Source organism: Lissotriton vulgaris, chromosome 12, assembly GCF_964263255.1.
Source record: "Lissotriton vulgaris chromosome 12, aLisVul1.2, whole genome shotgun sequence".
Classification (NCBI taxonomy): domain Eukaryota; kingdom Metazoa; phylum Chordata; class Amphibia; order Caudata; family Salamandridae; genus Lissotriton; species Lissotriton vulgaris.
In genome coordinates, this window is record NC_141700.1 from 31,380,848 (window position 1) to 31,408,438 (window position 27,591).

General features: G+C 44.9%; 1 protein-coding gene across 1 annotated transcript; it reads right to left on the bottom strand.

Annotated features, from left to right (window-relative positions):
* Window positions 1-405: 405 nt before the first annotated feature.
* ARMC6 (armadillo repeat containing 6) lies at window positions 406-27,363 on the bottom strand. The gene is made up of 8 exons (XM_086946868.1): window positions 27,335-27,363; window positions 22,805-22,959; window positions 20,887-20,969; window positions 18,772-19,342; window positions 18,304-18,449; window positions 15,849-15,980; window positions 14,226-14,363; window positions 406-2,046 (listed from the first exon to the last, which is right to left on the bottom strand). The coding sequence occupies exons 2-8, from the start codon at window positions 22,923-22,925 to the stop codon at window positions 1,834-1,836; spliced, it is 1,404 nt and encodes a 467-aa protein (XP_086802994.1). The 5' UTR covers window positions 22,926-22,959; window positions 27,335-27,363; the 3' UTR covers window positions 406-1,833.
* Window positions 27,364-27,591: the final 228 nt, after the last annotated feature.

Consider the following 27,591-nt stretch of genomic DNA (forward strand, 5'->3'; position numbering starts at 1 on the left):
ATGCCTGAAGGATTCAGGTTTCAGAAGTTTCCTTAACTCCATGGGGTAACTCAAAAAGAACTATGATTGTCTAAGTGTCAGCAACAGCAGACAGTATTTTTGCAATGTCCTTAAAATTGGGGATTATTCTATTCCTTCTCTTTTCGTTTTTACAAATTATGTAATGTAGGCAAGTGAGATCAATTGATTAGTCAACCATTTTTAATTGAAGCTGTCCCCTTTTCCCACAATCTTTAAGAGAAATAGTCCCAATTTTTAGACCCACAACTTATAACAAACATTCAATTTTGTGGCTCAAGAATACACTCCGAGCACAACATTTTATCGCGGGGAAAGACTCTGTCCCTTGTCCCAATCAACAATGGTCTTCTTTAGTACTTTAAAAAATTTGGTAGGAATTTGGCAGAAGTGGTTAAACAGCCTTTACTGAGCAATATTAAATTATAATGGATGCAACATTCAGGAATAATACACTTTTAATGATGATCACGAGTTGGTCTCTGATTCAAACAATGGTCAAACAGCATACACCCTGCTTAAATATCTATTTGTATATACATCTTGTGCCCCAAGCTTAGGTAAACAAGCATGCAACCAAATCTCAATACAGTCGCAAAAATATTTGGGCATCAAGGTTTAAATATTTTGTTTAATTACAATTTTTTTTAACTTAGAGCTTGATTTATAGATTGGTGGGTGGAACAAAGGCAGACAGGGCACAGAGGCCATTACATATGCGACAAAGCTTTTACTCCACCTACCACATTTAGAGATGCCGCAGCCCACGGGGACCTCTCTATACAATGGCAGGAACAGCATGAAGGCGGTTCCTCTCAAAAAGCAAAAGTTTGACGGACAGCTTTATCAAACATGACTGCCTACCCTCAAACATTTCCAAAGTTTTTTATTTTTCAAAAACAGACTACTAGGGTAATAGTTTGTTTTTGAAAAATAAAAAACTAAGTAGCCCACACCATGAGAGTTTTCTCCCACTGTGTGGGGTCATTTTTCCTTTTTAAGATATACCTGGTGGTGACGAACAGCAAAAAATAAAAAGCCTTGTAACTACTCACTTACGGTTTTTGCAGAGGGAGTAAGTTTCAATCCATTAGAATTAATCTAGTGGTTACCCCACATTTACAGCGGATGGGATGACCAGAGTTTGGCAGAGAGGGTACTCTTTCACCACTGCGACGGAGTACCCTCTCTGCCCAACACCAAATCCGCTCCTTAGTTAGAACAAATTTTTTTTTGCTTTGCGTACTTCTGAAGATCCAACTGAATAGACAACTCTAGATGTCCAGTGTCATGTGCGAGCAGCTGATTCAGTCTTCTTCTTAACTTTAAGCTATGGTATTCATAGTCCTGAACTCACTTCAAGTCCAGAATGCTATTCTCACATGACATAGACTACTTGAAATCTGTGACTATACGGGCATTTTCATATTGACTGATTTGGCCTGGGCATTTATCGCTGTGTGTTTACACTTGACACGGACTACTTGAAATTTATGACAATATGCCGCACTCAGATTCACTGTTCACACCTGGGCATTTATCTCTGTCTGTTCTTAGTATATTACATGATTTAGTTTTTTTTCTTTTCTTTTCATGAAGTGTTTTTGCCTCTCTCAAACTTGAAAGAGTTTCTGGATAGGTAATGAATGCACTGCAGAAACGACAGGACATATCCCATTAGACTGGTTCCTCTGACAGGATAACAGGGCTGGACAGCATTTCTTCCTTAGGACTCTGTGCCACAGCCCTACTTTAAAGAGGCAAGTGCAATTTCCCAACCAACTTGAAGGCCAGAGTTTCGTGTTTTTTTGGACATCACTGTGTCAGACTGCCCTTCTTCCCTGTCCAGAGCTCGCGCAGCTCCACGGTGCAGCCGAGATCCCGCAACGCTGCTTTGGCCACATCACCGCAGTCTCTGTGTGTGGTTTGAGCCTGGATAATCAGTGACTCAGCTCCCATCTCAAGAATTGGCTGTGCATAGTCCTGGGTACGGGACACCAGATTACGTATCAGCATGCATGCTTGCTTCTGTTGAAGAAAAGAAAAAAACAAAGGAACACTGTCAGCACCAAATGGGCTGGGGACAAATCTCAAAAAGCCAATCAAAAAGCTGACACGAAAACATATCCCCACCAAACAAGGACATACGTTTGTAGAAGGGTGGGAGCTTGCATGGGAGGCAGAAAAATGATTGCTTCTAGGCTCTCGCTGACTGGGGAGAGCACTTTTGCTTTGACCCTTCATTGTATGTAGTTACCCATCAGAGCAGGTGTACGGCAAATTCATACTCTGTTTGTTTGCCCAGTTTTAGTGGATTTTCTTTACTGATGGCTTCGACCTATGTTTTTGCAAAGTAGCATTAAGAATATATCATCAGCTTGTGAATTCCTTCTTTTTTTTTTTAAATGAAATGGTGTGTATAAAATTATTTTCTTTTTTTAAGGAGTTTATGAATACATTTTAACCTTCATTGCCCTTATTTTATGCTGGTCCCTATGTAAATTGTTCTTTTAATTGCTGTTGCTAAGGGAGAATGAAACCTTAATTATAAATTTGCCAATTTGCTCTTTGGAGCAACGTCTGTCATACAATTTTCTGTCGCTATATAATGCCCCTTATCTAAAAATTGGTCCTTTTCTAAAGCTGATACTGTATATTATCCTAAATGTTTACACGTTTCTGCCGCTAATTAAATGCAGTTTACACAGAATCGCTCTAATAGAAACGCGCAAAATGGGCCTTCGGGAGGTTTTCAAGAAGAAATAAATAAGAACTTGCAGACCAGCAGTGATTCATTGTCTTAGGGGCTCATCTATCCCACAGTCCTGCATAGCCATAAACTTTTTTTTAAAATGCGGCACAAGATCTGGCCAATGCAGAACCTGCTAACCAACTCATGCAGTGCTAGAACATTTGGCTTTGAAATCCCTTGACAGCCTTGTTTATGTGTTAATTATTTTCAAAATATTGCCCTTTTATACCCTTTTTAATAATAACAACAATGTATACTTCTGCATGTTTTACCTATGGTGGTTTTCCCACCCTTTTATGATTTTTTTAATGAAATGAAATAAAAGTATATTTGACTACACAGAATCGGATCATATCTTGCTGTTAATAGTCATATCTAGGTAAAAACATGTGTTAGTCACAACTGTTCCGGCTATCTATTTAGAATGTGTCCTGTTTATACTTTTCTGATACTGCACATTACACTTTATTTAACTTACATTTATTATGAAGTCAATATTGTATTGTACCCTATTATCTACAAAACTGCATATGTACTTAAATCGAAGTTTTTTGCCGATTAATGAATACCTTTGTTTCTTTTTGTACATCTGGGTCTAAAGATAGTTTTAATGTGTTCGCAGGCCTTTTATTTCTCAATGATATGGAAACTTGAAAATTGGTTTCGAAGGGACATTTTTTCTGATGATGGGCTTTTTTTTATTTAACACTGCTGTTGCTACATAGTTATAAATTCTGTGTTTCAGTGAACTTTGATATAATTACGCTGGAATTTAATTTGTTTAGTATTTTATTCCATTTACGATGGCAATGAATTGAGTTTGTATTTTAATGAGTATCTATACAAAAATTGAGTGTATTTTAAGTGGACCTCATTAGAGATCCACATTCTTAATAAAATTAATTTGACAAATGGATGTAGTTTGAGGAGGTTCGGCCAAAAAGAGACACTGCGATGAGTTTGTGGAATAAAGAGCATGCAACAATAATGGGCATATGGACATAGCAGTGACAGGAAAAGACGGCCTGCATAATATGGAACATGGAGACAGGGAATAAAGAGTCTAGACCTCAAGGACAAATAGTGAGCAGCTTAGGGCTCCTGAACAGATAGCAGGAGACACTTGAGAATACACGCATAGACACGTTGAAGATCTTGGGTCATATGAATAAACAGCGAGGAGCATGACACATCAGCAGGAGGCGCAAGAGTTACGAAGCACACAATTGCTGTGTGGGGAGCTTGGTGCATATGGTCAGCACACAATCAATATGGGGAACATGAACAGACACTGCACGTGTCTCAGTCTCTCACCAACAGCAATGAGCATGAAACACAGGAAGAGGCAATGCAAGGAGATAGGAGCACGTGAACAGAGCATGGAAGGCTTAGCACATGTGGACATACGCCATGTAGTTGCTGAGACTCATGGACTGACAGTACAAAGAGTTTAGGACAAATGGACATGGAGTAATTTAGTTCACAACTTGCACCACACACCACACTCCAAAAGGACATGGCTCGGGTCACTTAAGGAAATTTGCCTCAGTGTAAACTTAAGTGTACTTTACTACTTGTTGCAGCTGTACAGGGTGGTGACACTACAGAATAAATCAATGGAATCCCCATTAGCGGGATGCTTGCGTAAGCATATCATTTGAATGTAGCACTGTAGGAAGCAGGATTTAAATGGCAGGCAACCCGAAAACGTCCCGACACAGAGACCCACCTCAAACTGCTGCCCAGGGAGACTCCAATCAGTTCTGGAAGTTGGAGAAGATGCCCTAGATCCAACCTTTAATCCAGGGTCGTTTCAGGAAATAGGCAACAGCCACACACATCATGTCTTTTGTGGTGGCAATCTATGCACAGAATGGAGACCAGTGGCAACTGGGCTCAGGTTATCAACACGTGACCATTAATTGTGGTTCTAGTACACCAGGTCCGTTACTACACCTCTGGATCAATGTGTGCGGTACAAGAGGTGTTTGAGATACCAAAGTCCCGGGCGCATATTCCTGTCTTGGGTTAGCACAGCAAACTATCATACAGGCAAGGTCAGTAATAGATCCCTTACACAAACTAAAACCTAGGGTCTCACTGTGTCTGCCCAACCTACTCAGGTGACTGTGAAACCTCAAATAGGCAGATGCCAAGGTCTACTGTCCAAGGCATCCAAACGAAGCAAGGGAAGGCAGCTTCCTGAAATAACTGAGGCTCACTCTTCCATTCATCAAAATAATTAATATCATTTAGGTGCCAGCAGGAACTTCTCTTTATTGTGTGGCTGTGCCAATAGTCATTGCGATTCTCCAATAATAATTTTGTGGTGCAGGAACAACAAGAAGTTTAGAAGTTACTATTTTAAACATGTGTTAGTGTCAGCAAGGACCCTGGATATGGGAGGATACCGTTTAATGCCAACTGTCAGGGCATCACAGTGCATAAAGTCAAGGTATGCAGAGCACAGTATGAACTGAAAGAGGAGAATCAATGTATGCACCAATCATAACCCCCCTCCCCACCCGGCCCCACTAATCACATCCCATGAGAGTTCTTGTCAAGAGCAGTAAAAGCAGGACAGGCTACTGTCAAACACCCACCACCTGTCCAAGGAAATATTTTACGTTTTTTTCATAAAAAGAGCATTTTCGCAAATAAATTAAAACAAATAAACATGAATTCAAAAACGACTGGGTGAAAAAAGGTAAAGAGTGTCCTAAGAAGCAGGTGACAGGGAGAGGATAGGGTGATGCCAACTCATTTATATGGGATCAAAGAGTAGATATGAGTAAGGAGGCTTAGGGAGAATTAAGAGACTCACAGCGTTGTCCGCTACAACATCAGTGGTCCTTTGTCTCAAGCAGGGTTGCACACAGTATAATCGGCAGGAACCCTGGGGTACAGACCACAGCTTACCTGGCTGAATCGTGGCTCCATTTTAAAATATAAGGTGGCTGCGAGGTTCGGAGATCAACCCAAAAAAACCTCTGCCTGGGAGCGAGACTCACAGCTCACCCCCAAATGACCTCTCAATGAAGTGAGGCTCACAGCTCAGGCCGGAATGACCTCTCCCTGAAAGTGAAGCTCACAGCTCAGCTCAGAATGACCTCTCCCTGAGAGAGAGGCTCACAGCTCAGCCCCCAATGACCTTTCCCTGAAAGTGAGGTTCACAGCTCAACCCGGAATGACCTCTCCCTGAAAGTGAAGCTCACAGCTCAGCTCAGAATGACCTCTCCCTGAGAGAGAGGCTCACAGCTCAACCCGGAACGACCTCTCCCTGAAAGTGAGGCTCACAGCTCCGCTCCGAACGACCTCTCCCTGAAAGTGAAGGTTCACAGCTCAGCCCAGAATGACCTCTCCCTGAAAGTGAGGCTCACAGCTCCGCTCCAAACGACCTCTTCCTGAAAGTGAGGCTCACAGCTCCGCTCCGAACGACCTCTCCCTGAAAGTGAAGGTTCACAGCTCAGCCCAGAATGACCTCTCCCTGAAAGTGAGGCTCACAGCTCCGCTCCAAACGACCTCTCCCTGAAAGTGAGGCTCACAGCTCCGCTCTCAATGACCTCTCCCTGAAAGTGAAGGCTCACAGCTCAGCCCAGAATGACCTCTCCCTGAAAGTGAGGCTCACAGCTCCGCTCCGAACGACCTCTCCCTGAAAGTGAAGGCTCACAGCTCAGCCCAGAATGACCTCTCCCTGAAAGTGAGGCTCACAGCTCCGCTCCGAACGACCTCTCCCTGAAAGTGAAGGCTCACAGCTCAGCCCAGAATGACCTCTCCCTGAAAGTGAGGCTCACAGCTCCGCTCCGAACGACCTCTCCCTGAAAGTGAGGCTCACAGCTCCGCTCCGAACGACCTCTCCCTGAAAGTGAAGGCTCACAGCTCAGCCCAGAATGACCTCTCCCTGAAAGTGAGGCTCACAGCTCCGCTCCGAACGACCTCTCCCTGAAAGTGAAGGCTCACAGCTCAGCCCAGAATGACCTCTCCCTGAAAGTGAGGCTCACAGCTCCGCTCCGAACGACCTCTCCCTGAAAGTGAAGGCTCACAGCTCAGCCCAGAATGACCTCTCCCTGAAAGTGAGGCTCACAGCTCCGCTCCGAACGACCTCTCCCTGAAAGTGAGGCTCACAGCTCCGCTCCCAATGACCTCTCCCTGAAAGTGAAGGCTCACAGCTCAGCCCAGAATGACCTCTCCCTGAAAGTGAGGCTCACAGCTCCGCTCCGAACGACCTCTCCCTGAAAGTGAGGCTCACAGCTCCGCTCCAAACGACCTCTCCCTGAAAGTGAGGCTCACAGCTCCGCTCCCAATGACCTCTCCCTGAAAGTGAAGGCTCACAGCTCAGCCCAGAATGACCTCTCCCTGAAAGTGAGGCTCACAGCTCCGCTCCGAACGACCTCTCCCTGAAAGTGAAGGCTCACAGCTCAGCCCAGAATGACCTCTCCCTGAAAGTGAGGCTCACAGCTCCGCTCCGAACGACCTCTCCCTGAAAGTGAAGGCTCACAGCTCAGCCCGAATGACCTCTCCCTGAAAGTGAGGCTCACAGCTCCGCTCCGAACGACCTCTCCCTGAAAGTGAGGCTCACAGCTCCGCTCCGAACAACCTCTCCTTGAAAGTGAAGGATCACAGCTCAGCCCAGAATGACCTCTCCCTGAAAGTGATGTTCACAGCTCAACCCGGAATGACCTCTCCCTGAAAGTGAGGCTCACAGCTCAGCCCAGAATGACCTCTCCCTGAAAGTGAGGCTCACAGCTTAACCCGGAATGACCTCTCCCTGAATGTGAAGGCTCACAGCTCAACCCGGAATGACCTCTACCTGAAAGTGAGGCTCACAGCTCAACCCGGAATGACCTCTCCCTGAAAGTGAAGGCTCACAGCTCAACCCCGAATGACCTCTCCCTGAAATTGAGGCTCACAGCTCAGCCCCCAATGACCTCTCCCTGAAAGGGAGGTTCACAGCTCAACCCGGAATGACCTCTCTCTGAAAGTGAGGCTCACAGCTCAACCCAGAATGACCTCTCCCTGAAAGTGAGGTTCACAGCTCAGCCCAGAATGACCTCTTCCTGAAAGTGAGGCTCACAGCTCCGCTCCGAACGACTTCTCCCTGAAAGTGAGGCTCACAGCTCTGCTCCGAACGACCTCTCCCTGAAAGTGAGGCTCACAGCTCCGCTCCGAACGACCTCTCCCTGAAAGTGAAGGCTCACAGCTCAGCCCAGAATGACCTCTCCCTGAAATTGAGGCTCACAGCTCAGCCCCCAATGACCTCTCCCTGAAAGGGAGGTTCACAGCTCAACCCGGAATGACCTCTCTCTGAAAGTGAGGCTCACAGCTCAGCCCAGAATGACCTCTCCCTGAAAGTGAAGCTCACAGCTCAGCTCAGAATGACCTCTCCCTGAAAGTGAGGCTCACAGCTCTGCTCCGAACGACCTCTCCCTGAAAGTGAGGCTCACAGCTCCGCTCCGAACGACCTCTCCCTGAAAGTGAAGGCTCACAGCTCAGCCCAGAATGACCTCTCCCTGAAAGTGAAGGCTCACAGCTCAGCCCGAACGACCTCTCCCTCAAAGTGAGGCTCACAGCTCCGCTCCGAACGACCTCTCCCTGAAAGTGAAGGCTCACAGCTCAGCCCAGAATGACCTCTCCCTGAAAGTGAGGCTCACAGCTCCGCTCCGAACGACCTCTCCCTGAAAGTGAAGGCTCACAGCTCAGCCCAGAATGACCTCTCCCTGAAAGTGAGGCTCACAGCTCCGCTCCGAACGACCTCTCCCTGAAAGTGAAGGCTCACAGCTCAGCCCAGAATGACCTCTCCCTGAAAGTGAGGCTCACAGCTCCGCTCCGAACGACCTCTCCCTGAAAGTGAGGCTCACAGCTCCGCTCCAAACGACCTCTCCCTGAAAGTGAGGCTCACAGCTCCGCTCCCAATGACCTCTCCCTGAAACTGAAGGCTCACAGCTCAGCCCAGAATGACCTCTCCCTGAAAGTGAGGCTCACAGCTCCGCTCCGAACGACCTCTCCCTGAAAGTGAAGGCTCACAGCTCAGCCCAGAATGACCTCTCCCTGAAAGTGAGGCTCACAGCTCCGCTCCGAACGACCTCTCCCTGAAAGTGAAGGCTCACAGCTCAGCCCGAATGACCTCTCCCTGAAAGTGAGGCTCACAGCTCCGCTCCGAACGACCTCTCCCTGAAAGTGAGGCTCACAGCTCCGCTCCGAACAACCTCTCCTTGAAAGTGAAGGATCACAGCTCAGCCCAGAATGACCTCTCCCTGAAAGTGATGTTCACAGCTCAACCCGGAATGACCTCTCCCTGAAAGTGAGGCTCACAGCTCAGCCCAGAATGACCTCTCCCTGAAAGTGAGGCTCACAGCTTAACCCGGAATGACCTCTCCCTGAATGTGAAGGCTCACAGCTCAACCCGGAATGACCTCTACCTGAAAGTGAGGCTCACAGCTCAACCCGGAATGACCTCTCCCTGAAAGTGAAGGCTCACAGCTCAGCCCAGAATGACCTCTTCCTGAAAGTGAGGCTCACAGCTCCGCTCCGAACGACCTCTCCCTGAAAGTGAGGCTCACAGCTCTGCTCCGAACGACCTCTCCCTGAAAGTGAGGCTCACAGCTCCGCTCCGAACGACCTCTCCCTGAAAGTGAAGGCTCACAGCTCAGCCCAGAATGACCTCTCCCTGAAATTGAGGCTCACAGCTCAGCCCCCAATGACCTCTCCCTGAAAGGGAGGTTCACAGCTCAACCCGGAATGACCTCTCTCTGAAAGTGAGGCTCACAGCTCAGCCCAGAATGACCTCTCCCTGAAAGTGAAGGCTCACAGCTCAGCCCAGAATGACCTCTCCCTGAAAGTGAGGCTCACAGCTCCGCTCCGAACGACCTCTCCCTGAAAGTGAAGGCTCACAGCTCAGCCCAGAATGACCTCTCCCTGAAAGTGAAGGCTCACAGCTCAGCCCGAACGACCTCTCCCTCAAAGTGAGGCTCACAGCTCAGCCCGAATGACCTCTCCCTGAAAGGGAGGCTCACAGCTCAGCCCGAATTACTCTCCTTGAAAGGGTAAGTGGGAGTAATAATAAAGCTCAAATGTTGGATGCACCACATGGTAAGTGGCAAGTAATCAAGAAACTGCACTTGCAAAGGGTAGACTGGCTGCTGAGGATGGCTACATTACATGAATTACTTGATAGGTTTGTTGTTTTTCTCTTTGCTGATATGGACGTATGGTGAGCTGATTCAGCTTTAAGGTAGAACATTTTTGTCAAGTAGAACGCTAAAATGCAGCCAACATTTCACAATATCTGATAAGCAAACTATATTCTAGTGATGAATGCTATAATCTTTTATGTAATTATTTATCTACACTTTCCTTGAAGGCTTCCACACATTTTTAAATGACACATTATGCTCACTCAAAAATATTGCACACTTTTTGGTGAAGCATTCCGTTAACATTTATGTGATGTTTAATTTTACGGAGAAGTAATTACCACACAATTGTACGCATGGAAAACAATTCAATGTGTTTTGAAGATAAATGTATTAACTGTGCATAAGCTGGATAAAAATGGCCTTGGCTCTGACAACAGAATCCAAATCACAGGTAGGTAATCCCTTCTGATAGCAGTGCGAACTAGAACATAGTGTAAATCTGTTCCACATAAAGCGATATTCACTCCCTCCTACACCTGGGTGTTTATTGTCCTTTTTACAGGGCATGCGCATATGTATGATGGTAAGTTGCATGGTCCTTCATCCGGGCAAAGACTTTTTACACTCTGCAATACAGTTTTTACTGCATTGCAGGGTTTCTTTCACTCTAGCCAAACACAGTCAAGATAAATATATGCAATTTCTTTTTTCTGCAAGCTAACATTTTTACAGAGTTTTTCTATCCACAATGACAAATGTACGCGGAGTAGTTCTCTGCACGTTTTTCATCTAAAACGAACTGTCACAAGGCACAAATGTGGGGAAAGTGTAAAATTATTTCGTTTCCTACAGAACTTTGCATAGGCGGGCAGAAGAAATACAACATTACAACACACTTGCTGTTTACTGGTTGCAAGCACCACATGGCTTAATCACATGTACTTATGTTTAACCTACATTTAATCCCACCAGCAATGCACACTGGAGGCATTTTGGTCTTAAACTCCAACTAATCATACAAGCCACGCAGTTCATCAAATCTTCATCCCACACCTTCATGATGCTAAGCTGTTTATTAACCTTCCTGGATCCCACCTCAGGTTTTCACACAATCTTGGACGTAAAATCTCGTGCATACTTGCCTAAAATGGGCAAATGGGAGCCACCGGAAACTATTCATTTTGCTTATCATATAGCTGAGACCGCGACCATATGTAAATCAATCGTGGCCATCTTCACAAGGATCATTCAAACCCTAGCTTCTGGGCCATGTGCCAGCTGAAGGAAAACCTGAGAAATCTGTAATGGGATTGGCAGATATATAGCAGAGGATAGACAATGCTCCAACTACTATGGGGTCAATAACACATTTTTCCAGATAGATTACACCATTACACAGGGGACCCGGTATGAGAGGTTCTCTAATACGAAGTTCCTGGTACAAGGAATTGAACATCATTCCCCACTGTTGAATGTCTGTGACACTTCTAGACTTGGTCATCGCCCAGGGTGGAGGTTACATAGTTGAATTCTACAAGGTTTGGAGGAAGTGAACAAATCAAGAGCAAATGGCCCCTTCTTCGTTGAAAATGGTGGCTCTGTGGACTCTACAACTGTGAAAGTGTACAGAGTTGTGACACAGGGACATGTGATGTCCTGCACCTCCAGTGGTCATAAATGCAACAGTGGGAGGTGTGCAGAGTTCAGGCAGACTTCCTTAGGATGGAGACAAAATAAGTAGAACTCGGAGGCTATAAAAGTAACACTTATAAGAGCTGAAGAAACCACAATACATGTGTTAGCTAATAATAAGACAGTAAACTGTGACACAGAAGAGACTGTATGAAAGAGACAACAGAGCTGGGAAACTGCTAATATGATCCAGCAAGACATATCAGGGAAATAGTGGGGGTGATCCAGCCACCAGCAATGCACACAGTTTCGCCAAGTTCTTTTAGAACAGCCAAGCAGGGCTTACCCGAAACAGAACTGAAAGGAATTCTAAGAGAAATGCCTGGCCCAGCAATCTCAACTGATGCTGCTAGAAACCATTGTGAAGCTGCGACAACACCTTAAGAGATTTAATACGGTACTGTACAAATTCTGATAGGGAAGACCTCTGGCCCCAATGGCCTTCCAACTGAACTCTTTACACTCCTATCCAGCAAACTGATGGCTCATCCGTTATCAATGTTCCACCAATCCCGGAAAGACAGCTAAGCTCCTTTATGATCTGATGCTCACCGCAATTGTGGTCATGCATAAAGAGGGGAGGGGGAAAACACAAAAAAAAGACTGTTCGTCTTGTCATCCAATCTTATTTTCAAATATAGAAACAAAGATTCTTGCAAAAGGTTTTGGTGAACCATCTACATTTCTGAAGTACTGACCTATCCCAACCATTCGGCTTTCTACTTTGGAGACATCTGAATGTAAACAAAATGAACCAGCAGTAAATTGCACTCTTTAGGACAACATGGTCTTTAACTTGGTTGATTGGCATTGGTTTGCGCTACTGACCAAAAGTGGACTGGCCCCAATATTTCTGTATGAGGTCCAACTGTTGTACGGTTAACAAATGGCCAAGGCGAAGGTAAATAGTGAAATGTAAGACCCACTGGCACTTGGCAGGGGCATGAAACAGGGATGCCTATTGTCCTCTTTTCTGTTTGCTCTAGCTAGAGGACATCTGGGCATACCTGGCGCACTTAGGGCGAAAAAGCAGATCTCTTGACTGGGGGTGAATGTTTTGATTTGTTCTGCATTCCGTCCATCAATTGTGTGTCTTTTGCTTTCTTGCCCTAAGTGTGCTAGGTATGCCCAGACGTGGTTCCTGGGCTCACAGTGCCACTGGAATCAAGCTATCCTGGCTGAAGAGGGGTAAAACCCCGAAACCGGTCCTAGGATGCTTGTTCCCAGCCCAGGAAGGACCTGCTAGGTAGTTTGGGCTGGACTGTTCCCATGAGTCACAGGGTCAAGACTGATTTGCATATGGCCAGGTCTAAACTGGGGTGGCAGGGTGCGCAAAAGAATGATGGATTTAACCCAGATCTCTTGACTGGGGGTGAATGTTTTGATTTGTTCTGCATTCCGTCCATCAACTGAGTATCTTTTGCTTGGCTGTTCGAACAGCTTGATAAACTTGCCTACTAAAATCAGTAAAATGCCTTAAAAAAAAAAAAAAGAACCCTGTATCTGCTTTCCTAATCAACTGAAAAGTCAGCTCCTTTATATTTCACAGAGATTGTAGTTTGAGACCACTGCACGGCTCCCACCCAAACTCCCTAACTGTTCTATAATGCAGCTCTCCGTCGTCTATAACCCTTCAGTAATTGTTTTGTACTACAAAAAGCAGGCAAGTAAAACTCTGATTACAACAAGCCAGACAAAGAAACCAAGTGCCTTGTCCGTCCCACAAAAACATTTGGAGTTGGAAATACTCAAGCAGGAATCGGTGTCTCTAAATTGACAAATGCTACGAAGCATGCAAGGCCAAATCTGCACTCTGCCAGGGGTTGTCTAATCCTCTTAACTGAGCACCGAGTTATCAAGGCCGCTTCAGGCCTACTCATTATTGGATAAGGCAGGCAGGCAGGCAGCGAGGCACGCACACATACACACATTAAAACAAGGGGATCCACACACGTCAAGCACAGGCTACCAGCACATTGTACAAGGTAACCAGACTTGCAAGCTCTACCTATCATCTGGTCAGACAAGGCTAATGTAATGCTACATGATACCCAAGAAATTACTCTAATAGGAATGAATATGCAGTCTCTGCTAAGAGCAATATCGACTCTTGTGACTACCCGTAGGACACAAATTTGCATATGTACAGCATGCTGCACCAATAGGTGTGGAGCACATTTCAGTTCTTCAAATTCAGACACAAAGGCCTCCCATGAACTCCAGCCACATCACCCCTACAACCATGCATGTAAGCTGCAGCTTACAACAAAGGAGCCAATCAGGCTTTGCACGAAAGCACCAGCTTACCCCAAATCAGACTCGACAACCAGTCATCATGATCTGACAGGCACCTACACTATTATGGTAATCGCGCCTGCTAGATCCAGCCTGCACTAAATTATGCACAGCCAAGTAAGGGTTATAGATCCACACCAGTGCAGCAACACGCAACACCACAACAGTCGAATACAATACAAAATACACCATGACAAACAACCATGGTTAAAAATGTAAACTCCATTGTCTACATCTTAGAAACACAGGGAGTACAAAACTGCTGCTTCAAACCTTTCTCCCAGGTTCCATATTTGCTCCAGAAGGGCATGTGAAAAAGAACACAAAAATACCTGCACAGCCAACTCCCTTGGATGAGTCTTCATCGCCTGCAGGGCTGCTAAGGCACCGCCTCCCTCCATGATCACTCGACAGTTCTCTGGCTTGCGCAAAGCCAGCATGCACAGGGCTGCACAGCCCTGTTCACAAATCTGAAAAGGAAACAGTGCCAAAGTTATTTACCATCAGAGGTAGGAGAACGAATGTCTTTGGTAGAGGGGACATCACAGGTATCAAATTGAAATGTTTGTTGCCCTGGTTCTCTGAGCATAATCAAATCTTCTTCAGAAGTGACAGTTTATATACAAGGCGCAGGCAGCTTGCTTTTTTTTTTAAAGCTTTGAATAATTCTATAAGGAAAACATATCATACAACTTGACAATTAGTATATTCCAGCCTCACCAGATTCAATGTGTATATTTAATTGTACATTTTAAAAACTAATTAAGCCAACTGGTCTTTCGTTTGACAATTCTAAAATGTTTTTCAATACATAGAATTCAAATTTCCCTTAATCCATATGTTCATCAGTGAAAATAGAAGGTATTGTCTCAACAACAGCCTTAGAAGTAAAAGAATACTGCTGGAGAGTGTTGCAACAGTACCCCTTAATGTCCTTACTCAGTGCACAACAACTCAAGTCAAGAGTCAGTGGCTATTTAGGATGACAATATTTAGAGCAGGGTGTCAAACACTTTCTTGGAAGAGACAAACACAACTGCTCTTGCACTTCCAGCTACTCTGAGCCAGCAGCTTCTGCTGGGAAGATGCAAAGCCTTCTTCTACAACAGAGCAACTATTGTTACAGCTGCAACTAAGATCCGTGTTCTTAGCTGCATCCTGGGATTTGGTGTGGCATTGACAGGCAGAGCGAAGGGTTTCAACAGTACTCACCTTCTGTTTGCTGACAAAGTACATCATGTAATAGGGGTTTTATTGTGTTCAGCAAGATCCTATGAAACAGTCACAGATAACATTCAAGGCCATCTCCCCCACACCCTAGATGCGACCCCTTTCTACAGATGCCACTGCGTCTCATTGCGTGAGGCTACTCGCATTCGCGGATGGGTTCAGCTCAGGGTATACTATTGTAACTAGCAATCAGTTGCCTGGACAACGACTTAACGTGTTCCACTTGCTGGGTCTGCTCGTGGGATGCGAAGTACACACAATAAGACTAGGGAATGGCCTGGTAAACGTTCAAATGTGGACTTCCTTCCAAGGAAATCATTTCACAGAAGGGCAAGGACTCTGAAAGTCTGGTAGAGAAGACAAGTGGTCTCTTCAACTGTAGTGATACCAGGGAGCTGCCTCTTCCAGACATGCGACAGACTCCATCACAAAACCTGCTTACTTTTCATGGGGGCAGCACTGCTCATATTCAAAGAGTCATCAGCTCTGCACAAGCCTATAAGCCTGGCAAAACAAACTGCATATATACTGACTACCAAAATACTGTAAGGGTAAAGCATACATAGGAAGATGCCGATTTATTATTCTTATCAAATCTACCTACCTTCATGATTTGTTTATTTTCGATATTGTGGAGTCAATATAAGTGCAGGTCGATATTGAAAACCTGATATTTAGGCAGAACACGTCTGAGAGTGTAAAATGGCCATTGAAGAAAGACAAACCTGTGGGTTGGAGAGGTGGCGGTTCATAGCCAGAATGACCAAATCTGTTCCTCCTGTGTTGACAATAGCATCTTTCACATCGTCGTTCCCAGCGACAGCTTTAATTCCGCTCAGCAACTGCTTTACCAACTCCTGTTCCCAACATAAAACAACAACTCAATTAGCTTATTAGAGATTTACAAAATAGGTATAGAACAGACTTCTGGTTGCTTTTAGGTAACCTAAACCTCAGCCACCACCACCTCTACACAACCCGTACCCTCCAACTTTCTGGCTCATGCAGTAAGTCAACACTTGCCCTTAACGCTAAATTGAGTTTTTCAGCTGTACTTTTTATAGGCTGCACAGGTTGGTGCAGCTTCCACTAAACAAGGAAGACCCAGCAGCTTGATTTGTTACCAGCTACAAGAGCATGAAAGCTGCTCACATGGCAGGCAAGGGATGCAACTTATTTCCATTTATTAAGCCTGTCTGATTGGGTTCACCATGCCCAGAACAACGGCACTAGAGTGGGTAAGATTCCTGGAATGCCTCCAGGGTTGGTTCCTTTCAGCCTAAATGTCTAGAACAGGCACCAGTAGCCATTTAGCCTCCCAGGAATGTTCTGTCACAGGCAACACCCTTTTTTAGCTCGCCTGCTACAATGACCTGACGTACCCATCGCAGAGGTCCAACTGCCTCTCCCAAAAATGACTCTGGTGGTGTTTTTTCCAGACAGTTCAGATGTTCAATCAAAAAGAGTTCCTGTCTGGTGCTCTTAGTTGGGAATTATTTTGCAATTAAATTCCATGCAGTCCAAGGCCATACTATCATGATTTAATGCAATTTCTCCCTGAGGCACTCAGTAGCTTTCTGTGTCCCCACCCACGCGCCAGTTCACCCAGCGGTTAGCATTCTCCTACAATGGGCCGGTCTCAACAAAATACAGTGTAAGAACAAAGCAACCAATAAAAACACTCATCAGTGACTACCCTTTCTACCTTCCCGGCAGGCATCCCATCCACCTATATGGGTGTGGTCATTTTTACAGCTCATAAACATCATCTTCTTTTCATAACTTTTCTGCATAAATCACGATTAGCCTCAGAGCTGGGCACAACCAACTACAAAGCTGTAAACTCCATCTCGATTTGCAGAATAACTGATAGATAGGCAACTGCCCTCAAATTCAACATGTGCCATTTTCTCCTGAAACACATGTATCATGGAGAGATCTTGAAATGTAAACTGCATGTCACTATACGGCAGATCAACTGGTCCAGCTCCAAAATGATTGACAGAATCTTGCCATCACCTCTTTTTACCATGGCACTGCAGGGCAATGTAAGAAGGCGGCACGCCTAGACTGCGTCAGAAGCTGGCACCCAAAGCATTGTGGGCAGTGTAAAAAGTGGCACTAAGTGTTACGGGGAGAAGCTGGTACTGTGAGCTGTGTGGTACCAGTTGGCAATGTGAGATTCTGCCATTGGTAGTCAGGATGCAACTTTTGTGAGTGTGTAAGTAGCTAGCACAGGTGGGCCCGTTGTAAGACATGACATTTGAGGAGTAGACAGTGTGACAAAGTTGAAAATCTGGCACTGGGAAGCAGAATTGGGAGCTACCAAGGGTGGCCTTGTGAGAAATGAAAATGCTGGGCGGTGTAATATGAGGAGCTGTGCCTTGGGGGGTGACGAGTGATGTCAGTGATTATTACCAACGGACAGCATGAGAAACTGACACTGGGAGACATTAAAAGGATCTAGCACGGTAGGGCAATATGAAGGCGGTGCATAGCGTTGGAAGCGGACACAAGGGTTTAATGAGAAGCTTTTGCCTACAGGCAGTCCCAGTTGCAGGTGAGCAGTGCAAAATATCGGGTGGCAGATAGTGCAGAGTATGAGGAGCTTTCCTTCCTGTAAAGAACAGCCTCTATCCAGAACATTTCTCAGCACAAAATTAAAATCTATGGTCAACTTGGAAAGGAATCATGTCACAGTGTCCACAAAAATTAAACTAGATCACCCCAATCCATGTGCCCTTTAAACAGCAGATTCAGGCTAAGATTTTTATGGGCTGAAATATGACAATATGATAACCTTGGGGCAGCAGATAAATGCTCCCATCTCATAAGTACACTGCAGCGGGCTGTCTTGGAAACAATGACTTGTGGTGCTTCTCGTGTGGGGTAGATCTCGGGACCTTTTATGTGCAGCAACTAGGTAGAAGGGCAAACGGTAAACTGAATACTTGACCCAAGGAGCATAGCATTCTAGCTTACAGATAGATGGCTAGACAAAGAAATGGCTGTCAGGGCCACGATGCTGGGAGCAGGACAAAGGCCTGCATCAAGGACCACAAACAGGTGGTGGGAACGGAAATGAGCACTTCTCTTTTAGGGTGTCCTTAGTGTGTCTACGTGTTTCCTTGTTAATCACACTCACTGCATTCTAAATCCCTGAAACTTGTCATTCCATACCTTGTAATCTATGCAGTCCGCCAATAAGGCCACCATGAAATTTAGGCCTCCAAGGTCAACCACTTCCTGGCAAAATTCATTGCGCACCACGAGGCGGGCCAGTGTGGCACACAGCTCGCTCAGTACGCTGGGGTTGTCCATAAACGCTGAGAATAAGTAGAAGGAAGGAGACAGAATAAAGAGCATTACCAAACAAAAATATTGAAAGACGCAGGGTATTATGCACTATTTTGACCATGTAATAAAAGGCCTGTCTAATATTTTCCAAGATATTTCCATCTACAAAAATATTGTATTAAACATTAATTTCACTCATTTAATGAGAATTTCTATGCTGGTGTCTTTCAGTCTCTGGTATTTGTCTCATAGTGTGGCTTTTCACAACAAATATGCTATGTTTCCCTTCCCCATTATCCACCCATATAACCATGGCGTTGAGACGTACAATGCTGTAAGAGTTCATAATACCTTTTGCAGCATCAATGATGACCTTTAACCCATTATTCTCGGTTACGATCATCTTGGCATGGTCATGGGCATTGCCAAAGGGAACCCGTATGTCATCATCAAAAGTCAAGATCCTCAGCGCTGATGCAGCCTCCCGAACCACGTCCGCCTCTGTGATGTGCTGCACCAGTGCCCCAGTCAATAGTGGGAGGATGCCAGCCTTCACTAGGCTCTGGCGATTGTTCTCATGCTTAAGGGACACATGGCGAACCAATCTAATCCCCACTAATGTCAGCTCAGCATCATGAGTATTTTCACTCAGTGTTGAAAGCAGCAGTTTCTGCCCCACAGGTTCTAGCAGGTCAGGCTGCCCATCCGTCAGGGAGGAGAGTGCGCACAGTGCTTTCAATGCAAAGTCCCGATCCACTGGCGACAACTTCCAGGCTGCCAGCACTACAGGGTATGCATTCTTGTCGGCAGCCAGACAACGGTGGGCCAACCCATGCCGGCACTCTTCACTGAAGTTTATAAGATTTTCTCCAATTTTAATGAGATCTTCGGATTCTACAGACTTCTTCAGGGCCTCCAAAGTCTAAAAAAGGAGAAAAAAATAGCTACAAACACTGTGTATTCAATAACTGCCATACAGACTGTCCAGTAACCACCGGTTCCCACCGAACACATATCATAGCCCAATGACAGCTTTGGTTTGAGATCAATTTGACTAAAAAGTTCTCGTAGGAGCACTAGGTGGTAGCTTGAATGGGTGTCTCAGCAGGTTGACAAACTACCAAACACCCACTGAGTCAATCATTCACTCTCACCAGAGCTCAGAACAAGCCTGAAACACAGTAGGGGAATGGGAAAAGCATGCTCCACACCGAAAGGCTTTTGTTCAGGGCGCTTTTAATGCAGCTTCTTCTGCAAGCAGTCGAAAAACATTTACTCGGCAGCAGCATGCGCACCACAAAAATTCACTCAGATAAATTATAATCAAACATCACCCCAATACACATCAGAAGTAGCAACATAAATCTATTCTAATAAACACCTACATAGTTCTCACTCACGTTAGAAATTCACCGTAACCCATACTGATTTTTAGGTCTGGCTACACACAACTTTAGGCAGTTTGCACGTGAACAACCTAAATCAACATACACAAGAGGTGCTATGGATGAGGCTCTTGGAGTATTTGTTTTATTTGGGTAAGCCCTCTTCATCTTTTGTCTCAGTGGAATGTGAATGAGATCTTGGCTCAACCCAAGGAAGCAGGTCTCCTTCACCGGCATGCTGTGGCTCGAGTGGCAATGGGCTGTGTCATCTGGCAGGGGGCAAAGGGGTATATTTTTTGTCTTGTGTGCTTCTGCGTAAGTTAAAGACGAGTCATTTCACTGCCTGCTGTTCGTGGAAGTAGTTCATGCCACAAAGAGGTGCTTCTCTATTCCTCATCTCAAAAGAAAAGAATCCAGAGGTGTCGTGAACACAGGGTAATTGGAAATTTTTCAAATGAACTGGACAGTCTATCATTGTTCAGACTGGTGCACAATGTTGTTCCTGCTCATTGTAGTTGTTGAATCTTTTACGAGTATTACAATTTTGACATCCGTCCAACTGGTAGCAACCTTTGAATTTCATAGTGACACTGGAGTCCTTTAATATAGAAAAGCGCTCCTATGCCAGTGTTCATGATAAGGCGCTTGACCGCTGGGTTCTAGAAGGCAGGCTCACTGAGGCTGACACGTGGCTTTTTAATCTTGTACGGAGAGAACTCTTACAGGGAAAGCGCCATTTTGGCAGATGTGCTTTAAAGGGTGCCATCTCTTCCTTTAAGGTGCATGGACACCTTACTCCAAAAAGGGAGGACAGGTGGGTCACAACACGAAAATTAATTTTTCAATATGGTTTGTGGAAAAAAACGAATAGGAAACAGCTATTTTGCTAGGAGCTCTTGAAAGAGTATCAGATCTTCATAAATAGCGCACGGCCTCCACCATTCCATGGAAAGAGGTTCACAAAGGCTAAAGCAATAGCCAAAACATTGACTTAGTTGTTTAGAAACCTCTGTTAGGGATCACTGTTTATCCTAGTATTGTACTGTATTTGGAAAAATCTTTTTTTTTAAATGGACCCTACCTGGAGAATGGGATGGGTTGGGCCGCCATCATTCTCGCCAGTGGACGTCCGTACAGCCTTGACAATATTACTCAAATCCACTCCTGGAAACAAACAGGGATAAGGTACCAAGCTAGGTGTTAAAAAAATGGAGTTCGAATTACATATTAAACAAAAGAAAAGGAAATACAAGTCTCAGAATAGCCGGTGCAGTTAAATTCAAAAAGGCATTTCTGTGGTTCTTACATCTAACATGTTATTCAGAGTGCTCAGAAGTGGCTAGAGTGCAGTAAGAAACACTGTGGGAAAAATCAAACATACAATGGAGGTTCCGTTTACACAATACTGCGCAAAACAATTATTCATTTTATCAATTCAGATAAGAGTAAGTGCTTCTCTCAGAAAGAAGAGGATCTCCTTGGAACATCATGAAAGGATATTGGCAAAGCAACACACCCAAGGCATCGGGCTTAATGAGATCACAAACTAATACACACTTCACCTGAAATAAAACAAGAGGTACATTTAGGATCCTGCTCTTGGCAGAGCAGAAAGTTATGCAGCCTGGTGGAAATAATCAGATTCCTTCCAAGCTGGTTTGTGTTTGCAGATCTCCCTCTCAGCTGTTATTTTGCAAATCTTAATAAATAAAAAAGCATGAACCATTCTAGGTACAGCCATTATGGGAGCAAAAGTGACCAATGACAATATCTTATGCCAGGGACTCATTTCAGAGGCTCTGGCTTGTCAGGAAATCCCCAAATAGGCCCCAATGGTTTCTTTTGCTTTGTGATTTAAATTACTGTACGATCCCGATGACAAGTAGGATGGTCAGTATGAAAATCAGGTAGCCTTCATGGCAGTCTAGTGCATTTCAATAATGTTTAATACATATTCGCTGTAGAACACAAGCTATACTCAGACTTATTGCTGGCCCTTAAATATTCAGAGTTTATCAGCCAACTCGATGGCAGACACCTGGAATACTCAATGAGAGACTTCCTTTTTACTTAGCAATTTCCATTTCTCCTGCAGAATTCTTGTTCCAGTGTTATTTATGAGTCCAAAAGCAACAAGGGGTAGCCACGAACCAGCCTGAACACTTACTGAAACCAGAAAACACTCATACTAAAATAATGCATACAGCCTGCCTTACAGTTATCCTAAGTAGCATAACTCTTTAAAATGCATTTCGGTTCGTCAACATTAATTAACTTACAATTAATTTGCAGAGTGTATTTTTTTTTATTTAGTAGGATTTCCAGCTCATACTGACAGAAGAGTAGATACTTAGACTCAAAATAACATGCTAGGTATTAATCAGTTTAGAAAGAACAGGGTAGGCTCAGATACTTTTCATCAGTTTTATAGCAAGACATTCTAAACGCAACACAACCATTTTCAAGACTATTTATTGTGCAATAAAAATGTATCACTGAACATGTTAATTAACTTAAAAACTTGAATTTAAAAGATGAAGAAAATATTTAACTGATTACATGTAAAGCTCCTTATTGAAATTAAACCTGCTTACCTCAAGTTTTATGAAGTGACTGCCCTCTACTTAAAACAACATGTTTTTACCATTATACAGTCAGAATTTAAAAGCCAGAAAACTTGGTGGATTAAACGGTGTACAGTGAACTGGATTTCAATTTTTATATATATAAAAAAGAAAATAACTAAGACACGTTTACCACTTATTCCAAAGATCGACCACCAACCAGCACAAAAACAGTTTTAGGACAACTTTCGACAGATTTTGAATGCCTCTTTTCAAAGGCATTCGCTTTATGAACCCCGGAAACATCAACTCCACCCTGTCCCATCAATAGAGTTGTGGATAGCCAAACCTATAACCAAAACCTGCACCAGGGCTGCGTCTGTCAAACACTCCACCCTTTCATTATGGCGGCAGGAGCCATGATGGTTGTATTACCTTGAGATTCGAACTGCTGTATAGCATCTGTAACAGCCTCTTCCGAGTCCATCTCAAATTCAGCCATGTTTTCGTCCACCACAGCATCAAAGGTCTCCTGTGTAATTCGAGTGGAAGCCATTTTGGATGTATATAAATGAACTGGGATGAATGTCCTGCAATTGAGGGAACTGGGATTACACAAAGTTACAGAAACATACACAAATCAACAATTTGCAAAATACAGTTTCTTAGCATAATGTGAACTGGGAACCATGGTGAAATTCTAGACATAAGATCACTTGAGCTCGCTGTGGAAAGCTGGTAGCCTCACTAATACGGCTATTATCCTATACATCTACAATATGATCCATGTGTTATCCTAATCATTGCCATTCTGCTGGTCTGAGCTCCTTAACGCACAGGCACCCTTGATCAAACTGGCCCACAACCAATGATGTTAGCAATATGGATGTTGACACCCTGAGCCTGACTCATGACATTAGATCTAATTGGTTTTGTGTAGCAGTGCTTGCACTTGAGCTGTCAATATGTTACAATTATAGTCATCCTGGTGTAGGCTTGAAAATCCCTGTAGAAAATTGCCCCTTTTTGACATGGTCACCCGACTTTTTTACTGGTATTTGATGTGATTGTGACTGGAACTGAACTGGGTTCCTGCTAATTAGGTAACAGTGCCAGATCTATTTTCCAAAACTGTACAACTGTTACCCCAATTAGCAATATCTTTAGCACTCTCTGTAAGACCCTAGGACATGAGGTACTAAAGAAGAGTCTCTAAGGGCTGCAGCACAAATTTTGCCACCCTAGGAGACCACTCACCACACTCATTGCAGACTGCCATTGCAGGCTGCGTGTTTTGGTGCAGACCAAAGTGAAAGCACGACATAACACACATCCCTGTGTACCATGTCCCCTAACACGGCATGTAGTATTTGCAAGTCACCCCTACAGCAAGCCTTACAGCCCTAAGGCTGGTGGCTTAAATTTCATGTGAGGGCATACATGCCTGAGAACATATGCCCCTGTGCGGGTCACTTCCATTAACATTACTGCCTGTGCCCGTGAACAGGTAAGCAATTTTAAAACGTGCTGGACACTGGTAAAAACGAGTTCGCCCGCTGATATGATGGCTTCACTGAAAATAGGGATGTTTGGTGTCAAACTTCTCGTATTAATAAACCCACACTGATTGCAGGGATGTTTTTACTATACATGCACCCAGAGGGTACCTTAGAGGTGTCCCCTGAAAACCTAGCAGCCCCTGGTGTTTTGGCTGGCTGGTTTCTGCCAGCCTGCCGCCAAAGAAAAGTGTCTGACCCCAAGGGTGAGAGACTTTGCTCTCAAGAGGTCAGAATCAAAGCCCGCTCAGGAAGAGGGTGTTATCACCCCCTCCCACGGGATGACCTGCTAATTAGAATTCCAAGGCAGGGGAGCTTCAGCTAGTAAGGTAGAAGTGCCCAACTCCAGACTACGTGGCCTAAAATTAAGTGGACACAACTTTCAGAGTTGGCCATCTTGTTGAAAGCAAACTTAGGAACTTTGAGATTGAGTTATGCCAACCTCCCAGAGGAAGATGTCATATATGGGGGCATAGTGACCCCAAGAGTCAGTAGCCAATTGGTTACTACTCTACACTCCCTCAAGGTCCCTAAATTCAGTAGTTAAGGGAGTCTCTGTCACCAGAAAAGCAGATCCTGCCGACATACAAAAAAGAAGACCGACGTGAAGAGTCACAAAGAGCAAGAAATGAAGACCCAGCAGCTGACTTGGCCCAACCCTAACAATCTGCCTGCTAACTTCCACAATTGTGCTAAAACACGACTTGTCCTGCAGCCGCTGGGTCTCCAAAGCTGGGAGACCTGCCAATACTTCAGCCAGAAACCAAGAACTCCCATGAAGCAACTGATCTACTTCCCTGCACTCTGCAGGCAACCCAAGAGACCTGAGGGGCAGTGGCGGCTGGTTATTTTAGGAGGGAGGAGGCAGACAGGACACACACACATACACACTCACAACCATGCATCCACATGCGCACACACACACACACACACACACATCCATTCACAACACTCATTACCAAATATCCAAACATACACGCACACATGCACCAAACGTTAATTTGGAAAGAAAAAAAAAACACTTACCAGCAGCTCTGCCTCCGAGGTCCCATTGGCGGACCTAAAGCAGTAGTCCCTACGACTTCACAGAGTGGGATGGGGTCAGTGAGACTGCTGACCCACCCCACTCTGTGACGAAGTGTCGTTGATTGACACTCAACCCTGGGCGCGCTTCAGGGCTTAAATCTGCAAGGCAATGAGTGACACTACCCCTCATCACTGAGGGGAAGGGCCTCACGGACTTTGGTGAGCTGAGGACCTGTGAATTCCTCAGCCAAGCAAACTTCAGCTCAGGCAGCCAGGCGCCTGCGCATTTAGCGCATGTCTAGCTCCTGGCTGCCTAACCTGAAAATGAAAAGTGTCTGAAAGGCCGACCTTTCCTCAGCCTGACAGACACTGTTCTTAATGGGCAAAAAGTGAGGGGGCGTGGTCCCTCAGCCCCAATGGACCATCTGCGGCTGCTGAGGGGACTTCAAGACTGCCAAAACCTGACACCTTAGGACACTACTGCATCAGCCGCTCACAGCCAGAGCTGAAGTGGGCCAATAGTGTCAGCATGGTCCCCCAGCCATCCAGAGAACGAGTACACAGTGATTGCGCCTCTCGGGGACAGCGACTGCTCCTGGTAAGTAAAACCAAATGCCTGAAGACACCTCTGCACCAGCCGCCCCTGGCCGTGGAGAAGAGGACCAAAGGAGTCCCTATGTCCCCAAGCATCGTGAAGTCAGAGCAACCCTGTTGGTTCAACCCGACTGGCCTCCCCATCAAAAACATGCAGGCTCTTTATGCCAAGACCAATCCCTATAGAATTACATTGGGCACCCAATGTTGTTTGCACCCCTATACCTGGCCGCACTAGAGCCGCTGATGGTGTGCTGCTGCCGCAGCCTTGGACCTTATCCACCACTCACCATAGCTCCTGGAGATCGTCCCATAAATCACTGTACTGTACCTGAATGCAGTACTTGTTCTTCCTCCCCAGGGCTCGACAAATCCACTCGCCCGCTAGCATTTGCGAGGGGGAATTGATTAGGACAAGCTATTTTTAGGTCCTACTCGCCCTTTCTTGCGCGTTGGAAGACAAACTAACTTTTGTCCTCTGTCTTTGAAAACGGAGCAAAAGTGACAAGATAACAAGATTTAAAGGCATTTTTATTGTTCACAAAGGGAATGAGCAATAAAGTTGCCTTTACATCTTGTTATCTTGTCACTTTTGCTCCGTTTTCAGAGAAGGAGGTCAAGTAGGTCGCAGTTAGGTCGAGGGGATTTTCCAAGGTACTAGACCTGCAGTACTAGTTCCATTTTTCTGATTTTTCGAGCCCTGCTCCCATATGATAACATTGCAGCTTCTAAAAATTGCACTTTCTCTATTTTTAGAATAAAAAAGTATTTCTATTGGAAAACGTATTTATAAAGAGACCTGTTATTTTTATAAATTGGTGTTGATCTCATATTGAGTTGTGTACTGACCATTGTTTGTTTTTTCAGATGTCTTGAACCTCTCTGTGCTAATACTGCTCGACCACACTAGCCCCTAGAAGAGAACCTTGGGATTCCCATAACACCCCCTTTTCATTCATAAAGGAACCCCAGGACTGTTTACAAGATAGGTCTCATTTTGATATATGATATAAAGAGACCGCTTCCTAGAATCACTGACAAAGAACCGAATGGTGAAAAATCAGAACAAGCAAAAGTGTCAGGCCTCATATGAGGACACTAGGCGTCCAGGTAGGATCAGCATCACTGTTTGTGCTTGCATCCCAGAAGGCTATGTGCAAATGGCCATCTGTGTAAGCTTCAATCGGTGGAGTCTAATGCACATGTTGATCAACCCGGATCGCATCCTACCTAGAAGTTCCTTTGGCGTCCCAAAGTTATACTAAAAGCAGCAAGCACACTATCTAAATGGCTCACAGGTGACATAAACCTATACTCTACTCTACATAACCCTACTATAACTCTACTCAGCCCTCTAATGAAGTTCTTAGCAACACACTCTAAGGTGCATGGATATTCGTTAACCTCTGTAACTTGGCAGTTCCCATGCACTACGAATTGAGGCAGGGGGTCCATCTTAGAATTGCAAGTCAAATGGCAAATGAAACTCCCCAGGATGAGGTTTCTCCTAACCTTTGTCTTAGCTGTTCCCAAATATTGGCATGTAGGTGTTCCATAGCAAACAACAAAACACTGAACGAACAAAAAATGCTCTGGTGGTCACATCTAAAGATCTCATTAATTAATTCATTCATTCATTGAAGACGTACATGGACAATAACGTGAGGCTACAGCGCTTGGCGGCCACCCCGTGGCAGCAATGCGCTTTATAAATAAAAAAAAAACACATGCCACCAGCACCAATGACGCCGAAAACGTCTACAAGACCGTCTCTAGTGACAACTCCTACCTACAACCGCCGGCTCTTCGGAAGTAGTGTCCGAAACGTAGAAATAGAAGAAGGATCGACAAGGAAACACCCTCAGAACCGGCGGCCATGTCAAATAAGTGTTTCTGCAATTCTGTTTATACGGATCACGACTTCCGACGCCCGATTCAAGATGGCTGCCACGCATGAGCCTGTATCGGAGGCTAGGCTCTTGTACAAAAATATAAAACTATGTTTCTTTAATAAATTAGATACATATTAAAAGTAGGGATATTGAT